This window comes from Gavialis gangeticus, unplaced genomic scaffold (assembly GCF_001723915.1).
Source record: "Gavialis gangeticus isolate Ggan-Ray unplaced genomic scaffold, GavGan_comp1, whole genome shotgun sequence".
Classification (NCBI taxonomy): domain Eukaryota; kingdom Metazoa; phylum Chordata; order Crocodylia; family Gavialidae; genus Gavialis; species Gavialis gangeticus.
Genome location: NW_017729028.1, coordinates 39,469,974 through 39,481,820, shown reverse-complemented (window position 1 = coordinate 39,481,820; position 11,847 = coordinate 39,469,974). Strand labels below are relative to the sequence as shown.

Sequence of the window (11,847 nt, the reverse complement as noted above, 5' to 3'; positions counted from 1 at the left end):
ATACCCAAAGGGATCCAAGCCATTAAGCAAACTCTAAACAGGTGAGACATTGCAAATACTGAGTTCTGCACAGACTGCAGTAGCGTGGCTACTTTCAACAGTGGTGGCAGCGTCTGCCTTTCACGGGCCAGCCTGGTTAAAGAGCTAGCCCAGGAAATGGGAAACGGGCTCTAGGCCCTCCTCAGCCTACGGGGGCTCAAACCCTTATCCCCTGCTTTCCAAAGGAGTGTCTTAACCAGCCCAGCCCCTAGCTATTGCCTAGAGGCAACCTAGGAAACAACAGCCATTTCAGTTAGAATTGCCCTAAAATGGGATTATTGCAATTGAGCAAAAGAATGAGGCAGATTATGAAAATGTGAGATCTAAATTCCTTTTTTTTTTTTTTGAAGGGTCTTAAACAGCCAATTTTTCCTGAAGGGGAGCAAGGGGGGAGTAGGGGCTTCCTACCTTCTTATTGAACACATTAGCAGAATGGTTATCAATTTTTAATTAAAATTTAACAATGTGAGGTCAATTATGGCAAAAATGAAAGGCAGTACAGGTTTCCCACACTTTATGCGGGTTCTGTATGCATGAATTTGCTCTTATGCGATGATCCTTTTTATACCAAATATTTGTTTTGTGTGAGGTAAATCCACTCTGATGCCATTGGCGTGGTGCAAGCCCAGTCAGCTGCTTTGTGCAGTGCGTTGTGGGAGTGATGCCCACCAAAATAGTCTCCTGTGTGGATCTGTGCTTCTTGCTCATTGTCTGCGACACGTGTTTCAGTAGTTGCCATCCCCATTATGATAGTGCCCCAAGCTTGTGTCTACTGTCTGCTGCTGGTGAGCACCCAAAATTGTCTTGCAAAAGTAGTAGAAATGGGTCAGTCCAGTCAAGGTCTTGGAACGTATCCCTATTTGTTACATTGTAAAGTGGGTTCCCTTTATGCGAATTCGAGTTACGCGTCATTTCCCAGGAATGCATGTACAACATAAAGCGAGGGAAATGTGCAATTTAAAATTAAAAAAAAAAAAAAAACACAACACTTAAAAAGTCTTTTTTTAAAGGAGACATTTTATTGAGCAGCTTAAACATACTGGTTAAAGATAAGCATAATAGATTTATATACTCGAAAACTAGATCATTTGGAGAAAACTGCATAAGCCATAAAATGTGAACAACCTACAAAAGAAAGAGTTGAAGTTGGGGACAGTGGGGGGGTTGGGACCCAACCTTACAGTCTCTTAGAGCAGCGTGTGAAGTCAGCCCTGGAGTAGCTTGCAAAGAGGGTGAGCCCCTGGTACCTTGGACTTGAGTCAAAGCTTTCTGGCCTCCAGCCTCTCCAATTACCCTGGCCCCCAAAGTCCTACCCTGTGGCTTGGGTTTCAAGGCAACACTTTCGCTCTTTAAGAGGATGGAGCACACCCAAAGGCATATACAAGAAAGCAGGCAGCTCTTCTCAACCAACAGAAATCTTTATTGATCAGCTGCAATACAATAGGCAGTATCCTTGGACCCAAAAAGCCAGGATAACTCGCAGGCAGACTGTCAGGGAAAACAGCTGCAGCTGTCTTCTCTGAAGCACTCAGCTGCTGCTTTTCAGAGGAAGTAAGGCTGCAAGAAGATGACTAATCTTCACTCTCTATAATCACCCTTCAGGTATTTGAAGGCAATTAACAAATCCCCCTCCCCGGTCTTATTTTAGATTAAACAATACAAGTTCTTTTAACTTCATGGGGTTGTCTTAAACAGATGGTCAGCGAGTGGGTCGGCAAAGCCTTGTCTTCATTTCTCCATCATGCCAACCAGTGCAGCTGAGGAAGAGAAAAATTAAACAGAGTCATGCCTCTCTCTCCCTCATCTCTGGCTATGTCTGTTTTTCAAGACAGTCTCCACTTTCGAGTCCCTCTGTGGCACCAGAAACAACAGGACGTCTCCAAGTGCTAGGCCTGGAGTCCACTTGTTGCACTGCTGGGTCATTCTGCATGCAATCAGCACATTGCCCTTAACAGGGCACCCTGGAGGCTCTTCTTCCAAATGGTTAACCTCCTTCTTCCCCCAGGTGCAGGATAGTCAGGGAAACCGAGGCATGCGGCATTATTATAACATGAACACATTTAAATCAGAAATCCAACAAACTCAAATTCTGGCATATTTGCATTTAAAAAAATCCCTTTCCATTCTCTCTCCTAATATGCTGCCTTCCTTTTGCTTTATTAGACTTTGGGCTTCTGGGGTGCAGACTATCCCATCTTGAATGAGTATCTGGGAAATGCTTAAAAATATTACAATTGGAAGTGATCAGAAGATTTCAAACAAAACAGCTTTGAAAATGCTGGTTGGTGAACCTCTAATATTCCATGTGAAACCCCAGCGAAGTTTCCAATCCAAAGCCGGATCCCAAGAATTTGGATCTGCCTGGATTCCTGGCGAATGTCCTGGGGCTGGGGATGCTGGGAACTGCAGGGTCTCTGGTTTTTAGCTATTCACCTCCAACAGGTCTGATATAAGGTCAGGGGCCCTAAGATCAGTTATACAGCATATCACTATGAATAAAGATGAACGGTTCCCTGCACACTGCAAGGAAGTCCAGAAAAGAGGGCAGTCAGTCTGCATCCTTAAAAATGTATGCATTACAAATTTAAGCTACAAAAATAAAATGCATATTTAAATGGAAAGCATTAACTGAAATGCTAGCTTACTAAAAGTAAAGAGATGTTGGACAGTCTTCTCCTAGCTCTGCCAAAAACTCCCCATAGGACTAGAATCCAAGAATGTAATTAAATTTGTTGCATTCCCTTCCTGTTTCAACCACACTTTGAACAGGAAGATGGGAGACCTTTTCCTGCATTTCTTCCCAGCACCAGCCAGCCTATACTGGTGTGCTTGTCTCATTATCTAGAGGTAGCAACACTGCAGAATTCAGCAGCCTGGCCTAAACATTTCAAGTTTGGAAATCTCTGGGAATGGTATCCTAGGGCAGCTGTTCCGCAGCTAGGCCACAGGGACAACTGTGGTGAGGCTGACCTCACTAATATTCATATTGCTACACTGCTTCAGCACAGAAAGCTGTAGAGCTGCCTCAGTGTAAAGCTGCGAGTAGGCTACCTCTGCCAAGAGGTTGAACTACTTATCCAAGGCTCTGTGCTGCTTCCCTATAACGGTGGCCAACTGCGAGAGGCTTTGCATGGAGTCAAGGGAATTGTAAGGATAGAGGAGCACAGACCAGATCATGAGTTTGTGGTTGAAAACTACTATTCCCGAGTACAGAGCACCTCAGTCAGTAAGGCCTATATGTGGAAATACTGTGCGTGTGTGTACACACTCCTACCACCCTTGTGTACATTTCTTAGTGTTGATGTTCACAGCCCCAGCACCTGAGTGCAGGTGATTTTTGGGGTTCACAAAAGATGCACAAAGACATGCTGAACCTCATTCTTAAGTAGGGGAAGACAAGTCAGTTAAACAAGGATACATCCCAAACCACTATTTTTTAAGTCACTGCCTAAATTCAGAGGAAAGAAGTTTAATTACAGTTACAGTGAGTCTGTTCATAATCCTATTCCACAGCAGGTGGGCAAGCAACTTCTAAGAAAGGCAGGGAAGAAAACAAAGGAAAAAAATAAGTTCTGAAAATGGGTGTATGCCAAAGAAAGCCTAGGTCAGACAGCAGAAGCTGAGTCTTGATCTAAGGCAGGCAAAAGGAACGGAGGAGCAGGAAGTGCATGCCTCTATTTTCTTGACACAGTACAAGAAAAGGCAGAGCTATACAGGTACTGCTAGGACAAAAAATCCACTGTGAAGCATGCAAAGAGATGAGCACTCACAGGAGAAATTTCCCATCTAGTGTTTGGCTAAACTTCCCCTCCCTTAGCTAGGAACCAGACCACAGCAGGAAACCATTTTAAACTTCAAAGATTGAAAAAAAATGGCTGAAGATAAGTGAATACTGCCAGAATGCAAGAAAACTAAAGGCAGCCTTCAAGCAAGTGATGGCAGAGATGTGAGTGATTCTCTGACCTCACTGAGTGGTCTGTGTGGTGTCTCAACTTATTGAGAGAGATCTTTTTGTAGGTACAGTGCTTCCCTTAATATGCAAATGCATGAAGTCCCCAAAACAGCATGCAAGAGGTAGTGTCTCTCACACACTGCACAGGACATTTTAATCCATACACACGTCAATCATGACAGACCCTCATCTTGTTCTCCTCCTTGATATTTTTATTGTAGTATGGAACTATAAGAAGAATTTGATTGTGTAGCAGAGATTACAGTACTTTTTCAGTGATTACCGTTTGCAGAAAATTTATACATTTATAAAGATTTCATAATGGTTTGAACATTTACTCCCTGTTTTGAGATATGGGGAAGGAGTTTCAAACGAACTGCATCAGGCGTTGTTTCTTTTCAAAGCCTGTATTGTAATAATTCCAGACAAACACAAACCTTCCTGAACACACAAAAATGCACAAGTATTCCAACAGTGACTTTATTTGCTGGAGTTTTGATAACATGCATCATTTTACAGCACCTGTAAACGAGTCGGTGAAGCATAATGCTTTAAGGAATTTGTACTTTATCACCCCACCACATCTGGTGTGGTACACAATGCTAACCATTGAAAAGACAGACACATATTAGGGCAACTTCTTTATGGCTAAAAACACTCATAGCAGCAGCTTTTAAAAGATGATTTTTATTAAATCAGTCATTGCACTTGGTCATTTATTGCTACAGCAAAAAAAAAAAGGCCATTAAATAATTAACACCTTTCATATCTGATTTAACTGATTGTCTTGTTCTGCTTGTCTGCTACAAGCTTAAACGCAGACAAAATTATCATAGAGCAATTTATCACAAGATTCATTTTATGCTCTGATCACAGTAAAGAGCTCATAAAATAGAGGATACTCTATTGTATTATGTTCATTTCTTCTTTTGCATCATCAGACTTAAAGAGGTAAAAGAGTTCTAAGAAAGCTTAGTGTCTGATAGAAGCACTACAGCTGCATGTTACTCCTGGATATAAAGATCTGGCTCAAGTCTTCATTTGTGATGTATCTAGACAATTAAGAATTAATAATGAATCAGCTAATTAGCAATGCATCTTGAAAATATAGCCTAAAACCTGTATATATATTATATGCTATTAGATTTCATGATGAATAAATCAACAACTATGGTCTAACATCACTCAATTGACTCTCATATATTTGCCACTTACTGTGAGCCAATTATGGAAAAGTGTTTTCACAAGTTATTATGCTCTTGTTTTCTTGCTGAAGTGATGTATTACATTATTACTATGCCTATGCATATTTCTGGGAGTAGAAATCTAAATGTTCTCTTACAAATCATGACTACTTCCTGATGAACTTATCAAACTATGGGGCATGCCTTTGCCATCTAAATTCTGCTACATCAATAACAAATGAAGCTGTTGCTTAACTAAAGCAAAGCGTTTAATTAACCTTCCTATTTAAAAAGACTGGAATAGTGTAGCTCTATACCAGATGTGGACAACATGAGATGTGGGGAGAAAGAGCAGGGAATTATTTTCCAACACTGACCATTCTGAGACTAATTCCTCCTGGGGTGAAAGCATCATGCGACTCATGGGTTTTGAGCCTTTTTTCTCTATGGGGAAATACATAAAAGATATTGCATTGGAGTTAGGACAGTGAGGTCAAAAGGAGGTGCTTCAGTCAGTCATGTGAAAATACACATTTCTTTAATATATTGTTTATGGCAAGAATAACACTCATTTGTAGAAGAGTCCAGAGAGTTTATCTAGCATCACTCCCAGGAAAATACCACCCATTGTAAAGATTGTTTGAAGTTATGTGTTCACGTGAGTGAGACAGGCCTGAGACTGTCTGTGAAAGTCGCATTTCATCTTAAGGAAATTTATAAAAATCTCTCAATACTATTACTATTTTAAAAACCCACTAGAGACTGTGATGACTTCAATACCCAAAAGCCAAGCAATTCAGACTTCAGGCTGATTTTGCATGTGCTGTTGTATGTGCTGCAATATCTAGGCACAAGAGGTTGAGTTAAGGATGGATTTTAGCCTTGCTTCTAGGTTTTTTGTGTGTTACGGTTTCAGAAATTATCCATGTTTTAGCAGAGTCCTATGATTCGATCATAAATCCCTTTCATGAATCCTATAGTGCAAGTGACAAAGTGTTCACTAAGAAAATATTCTGATTGTTAGAACTACTATGCATAGGTGATCCATTTGCTTCATTGCATTAACAAATTCCTATTTTATCACCCAAATTGTAAAATGGCATATTATTAATACTCACTGAAGACAGGCACAACAGAGTAACCCTGGGTAAGAATGCTAAAAATTAAAAAATAATATACAAATATCATATATTCCCTTTCATGTGTAGGGAAAAAAGTAGTGACTACAATTACTATAAGGCTACTCCATCCCTCCCAATAGACTATTTTACAGATTACTTGTAAAGATATAATCACCCTATTTATAGTATAGATCTCTTTAAAAATTACACTACAAGTATTCAATAAAAATCTATTAAGAACTCCCTCTCCTTTTTATACAGATTCAGTAGTATTTTCAAGCAAACCGGAAAATATAGGTCTGCGATTCCAGCACAGTAAGAAATAAGGCCTCTTCGATATTGGCAAAAAAATAAGAATAAAAAAAAATTACATCATTATTCATTTTCTTTTCTTCTGTCTCTGAATAGAAGACTATATTCCTTTTTACTCTTTTTCTTCTCTAAAACCAGCATTATTTAAGTAAAAAAACAGTTCTTTTTGTATTTTGACTTGAATTCCTAGCAAGTAACAGACTGCGAGTCTATGCCAGCTCATGTAGACATCACCACTTTCTTCAGCTTTTCTATTTCAACCTATAGAAAGAAAGAGAAATTATGAGTAAAGAAATAATTTGTAGTTCAGTAGCAGTATCTTCAATGAAATGAAATCTGAATCTATCCATCAATTTTCTTTACAACTCTTTCCTTGTAAATTTTTTGTAAATCTTTCTTTGTAATTACCTATTAACATGGATTCATTTAACAACTTAATAAGAGCATAGCTAGAAAAATGTGTACATTTTGTGTCTGTTATTAAACTGCTGGTCTCTGCCTCTCACCAAAATAGCCAAGGCTTTCAAAATTCATTTAATATGATCTACTTTATTTGTACTGTAACATTTTCTTGACTAAACAGCTCCAAGTAATGTGTCCTGCTGAACATGTTTGTTCACTGGACTCAGTTGCTTAACGGCAGACTCCTGCACAGGCTACATTGGCTAGTGTGCTGCATCTCAGACTTGTCTCCTAAAACAGATCGTGCACACCCCCTTCCTGCCAAGTGTGCCTTATAGCTTTCTTTTAAAGGATATTGAAAAATATAGTCTCTTTTGAGTTACAACAGTGCAAATCTGCAGTAACATCACTGATTTCAGTGAAGTCCAACAGCCGGGCTATATTCTAAACAGTGACATTTGGGAAACATTCTCTGAATTTGCAAAAAGGCAATTTTTGCTAACTTGAAGGCTATTTTCCTCTATCATCCTTTCTGTACCTACCAAAAATGAGATCACAAAAGACCACATATAAATATTTATGATGAACACATACCAGTTATTTCACAATGCAGGACTCAGAGGCAATATGCACTCAAGAGTTTCTCCCTGTAAAACCCCTGCCAGTTTTTCCTCAAAGCATGAAAGGGAAACCAGGGAAGGAAGCGAGACTTGAGTTCAGATATGCTACTAGACCTTGGTGTTATTTGAGTTATTCTGAAATATTCATTTATCGCTCATTAAAATGTTGTTATGAACATGGGGGGATGGAAGGGGGCAGCAGAAATCAGGAAAAGTGCCAACATTTTCATAAAAGTCATCTTCTCTCTTTTTTTTTTTTAACCAGACTGATAAAAATTGACATTTTACTCCAGGAGCACATGGGGACAAAACTTTTCAGCTGTTTAGAGTACCTGGGTTCCCATCTCCATGTGATTAAAAGGTGTTTCATGAAACGTTAGTTCTACTATTTGGGAGCTGCCTGTATAAGAAGCTCCAAGAGAGAGCATGTTCAGAATCCTCTAGTAGGATATTATATAACTCTTCCCCCAGATTGGTACTCTGTGGTTTCTCTCTAACTTTACATTTAAAAGTTTGTGTTTTTCTAGCTGTAAATCCTTACTACAAAATCTTTCATGCAAAGAAAGAAAAAAAGTCAAGAATAAGAAAAAATGCTGCTTTAATTGGGCAAGCACTCAGGCTTGTACTAATAAGAAAACCTCTAGAGAAGAGGTCAAGCATTACTGTCAAGCCATTCATTAGCCAGTCAGTGTCAGAGGACAGCATGCACATTCCAACAGTTACCTCCAAGTTACTTCGCATCACCTTCTCTTCCTCCAAATCTTGTTTTAGTTTTTCCAGTTCTTTCCTATAAATTTAAAACAAAAATTTAAAATACATGACTGAAAACATACAATTATCTTAGTGTTCAGAACTGAAAACAGTGATAACTGTATAAAGCTATCTGTATATGCACATAGCCCCCTCCCCAAATAGAACTAACAACTATTTAGTTATTTAGAGTTGTGGAGTATGATAGCTACATGGAAGAAAAAAAAAGAGCTACTGCTGATATGGAGGAGCACACTCTTCCCACAGGTAATGAGAAGGAAATGGGGGGAGCCATGCCTCTCTATGCCTATAGCTGGAAGTACAGGGACAAAGCAACATGCTGTACCCCAAAACAACTGCTAACTAAAGTCTTCGGTGCCAAGCAACTGGGTGTACACACTGCTATAATAAAACATATGTTTGAAATTATCTGAATGAGAACACAGTAGCTCCTTCTACCTTGATTATAATAGAGTCTTTTATACAGACACAAACTACTTTGCCTTCCAAAGGAAAGGGATGAACATTAGAATGCTTCAGTTTCCACAAATTTCCAGTTCACTGTATAAATCACTTTACTCAACAGCACATATCAAGCACATGGTCAAAAACCCCCCCGTCAGTGTTATGCAACTAAAAATCGGGGAGGACGTGCCTTTTGGTCAGTCTTCACAGCATCATAGAAACGTAGGGTTGGATGCGACCTCAAGAGGTCATCTAGTCCAATGTCCTACTGAAGGCTTCCCTGTCAAAACCACACTAGACAAGTGTTGGTCTAAGCTGCTCTTAAAAAAAAAAAAACTTCCAATGATGGAGAATACACTGTCTCTCTAAGTCATCTGTTTAAAAAAAAAGTGAAATGTTGACCCAGAATCAAGTCATCTCAGAATGAATTAGCACTGGGTCCCTCATGTGTCACAGGCAAGAGGTTGCTCCCTTCTGAGCACATTCTGGTCCTGAGATGGTTTAGACTAAGGGAGGTGGAAGATGGAGGATATTGAGAGCCAACTGAAACTCTACAGTGCTCCATTATCATTAAGTTTTCCTTGGCATTCGAGTATCATCCCACCGATGTTAGCTTTGCTTAATGGGCTTCTCAACCACAAACATAACTTGCCATATACTGTGCTGGATTCTGACCCTACACCTTTGAGAAAAAGCTTAAGAGTTTTTGCAAGCAAACATAACATAATTAACCACTTATGTAATGCTTCCAACACAGAACAAAAAAAGAAATAGAAAAGTACAAAAGGGAAAAGAGCTGGAATGCAACTCAAACAGTGCTTGTTTTTCAGCAAAAAAAAAAAAAAAAAATAATATGCAATCGTTATAAAACCCTGGGTTAATTTCAAAAGCAAAATGCATCATGACACTAGTCTAGGAGTGGCTAGAAAAGAGAACTTCTATAAAACATAGTAGTTAGAAGAAAAAGATGATATGAAACTGAAGGTTAAAGTATATTTACCCATGTTCTTTTTTCAGTGCTTCTATGATACTCATCAACTCACTAATCTGAGCCCTGAGTTCTTCCACAGAATTTTTCCCATCATCAGTTTCTCCTTTAACTTTGATTTCTGCAGCAGCAGAATTGAGTATGAAAGAATTTGGTCTTGGAGATGAAGATGGAGGTGCTGAAGTCAACACAGATGACTGAAAGAAATCAGTAAGAAGCTAACATGAATACATAAAATGTTGTTAAGTGACAACAAACTGTATTTTTCCCTACAAACTATTTTCCACCCAAGTTTTTTTACTATAAAAACCTGTAAGCAAATGTCCACATCAAAACCCCAGCTACTGTAGTACACACTATACATGCATGATTCAAGCATTTCACTCTTTAAATTGGTGCAAGAGAAAGAGCCTTCCATTTTACAAGACTGTCTGTGCACCAAATTAAAGAACACCTCGTTGGCCAGCCCCACCAGGTGGTGGAATTTCAGTGTGATCTGGAGACCCACCCCCCACAAAATCCTCTATAGAAAAGATCTGCAGCTGCTTCCCTGTCCTTCCTGTGATAGGACCCAAGCCAGTGGTTGCACTTACAGCATGGGATCCTGGGTTTCTCTGATTTAAAAAAATCCTCAATTTTTTGTTAAAAAAGTAACCCTAAATCCACTTTTTCCATGATTTAAATGAAACACCACTAATATATACACTTATATATTAGTACTGTTTCATTTTAATCATGGGGAAAAAAAAACCCAAATCCACATCTTAACTAAAAATGGGTTGTTGTTTTTTTAAATCAGAGAAAACCAGGATCCCTGAGCATGACATAGGCTATTCTCTGTGGTCAAGGAATTGGGCTATGTAATCACCCAATTCCAATTGTGTGAGGGTTTGACTAGTGATCTGTGGGGAGATGGAGGGAGGAAGAGGGCTGGGTAAAGTTCTCTGCAAATGCAGGAGACTGGACCAGGAGGCCGCTTCTAGTCCTATGTCCCCAGGACATGTAGCCTCCTCATAAGACCCAAGACCTTTCCCTTAAAGATCATGCACATGCTGCTCATGTCAAGTGGGGAGCATGTGTAACAACTATCAGTGACAACTATCAGTGAGTGAGAAGAAACAGCGTTCCCTGAAGGTGTTGGCTTCCACCAGAGGGAAGACTTGATAATTAGAGGAACAATACTTCCATACTAAAGGGGTATCTTCTAGAAAGGAATCCCAATAAAAACTAGGCTCTGAATCGGGGACAGGTTCCTTTTCTAGGTGTTTGCCGGCCCACTAGCCGGGGTTCTAAGAAGAAAGAAGGACAAAACCAATCCAAGGCCTTTCTTTGGTAGAAGGATAAAGTTCAGAGCAACAGGCTGGGTAAAGAGACCAGTGAGAGGCTGTGATGCCACACCCACTCTTCCTGCATCACAAGGTACCCTGATCCAAACACGCCAGCCGCTTGAGGAATCACGCAATTACAGCCGCCTCGCAATACAGGGATTCCCTTACACGGCTTGTTCTTTGGGACAAGGACCATCACTGTGTTGCGTGTTCATACAGTACCTTGTGAAAAGGTGTCTCGATGCATTGGGCTCAGGCGCTGGCACAGTACTAAGACTTCTTTTTGTTGGTTCTCTAGTTAACACACAGCCCTTCTTTCGACTGCTGCACTGGCAGTCTAGTCCTTCTGCCATTGTGCTTTTTGGCATCAAGAGTATTTTCCAACTACTTAGAAAACTTGCTCTGGCTTTTTAAATTTAAATTGTAAAGAGCTACTGTGGAAGGGAACTCTGTCAACACTGTACTAAGCAAGCTTCCAGAGAGGTTACCCCTCTACATAGCTTTACTGTTCAGCCCTGCCTTTCTACAGCTGTGATTTCAGGTGGCAGAGCAGACATCCAGGTTACTATCTATCTAGCAACTGGAAGTACTGCTTCATGCCAAAGGTAAAACATATCAGTGTCCATCAATGCAGTTTTGTACCTAAACTTACACTGGGCACTTGTGCCTGAAGGGAAATATCTACA

The 11,847-nt window shown here is 39.8% G+C and overlaps 1 protein-coding gene across 1 annotated transcript in view; it reads right to left on the bottom strand.

Annotated features, from left to right (window-relative positions):
- Nucleotides 1–4,449: 4,449 nt before the first annotated feature.
- CD2AP (CD2 associated protein) overlaps nt 4,450–11,847 on the bottom strand; it is a 122,481-nt gene continuing 115,083 nt past the window's right edge. The window contains exons 16-18 of the mRNA XM_019520692.1: nt 9,846–10,030; nt 8,354–8,417; nt 4,450–6,869 (exon numbers count right to left, since the gene is read on the bottom strand). Of these exons, the coding sequence (XP_019376237.1) occupies nt 6,828–6,869; nt 8,354–8,417; nt 9,846–10,030 (291 nt within the window). The 3' untranslated portion in view covers nt 4,450–6,827. The remainder of the gene's footprint in view (nt 6,870–8,353; nt 8,418–9,845; nt 10,031–11,847) is intronic.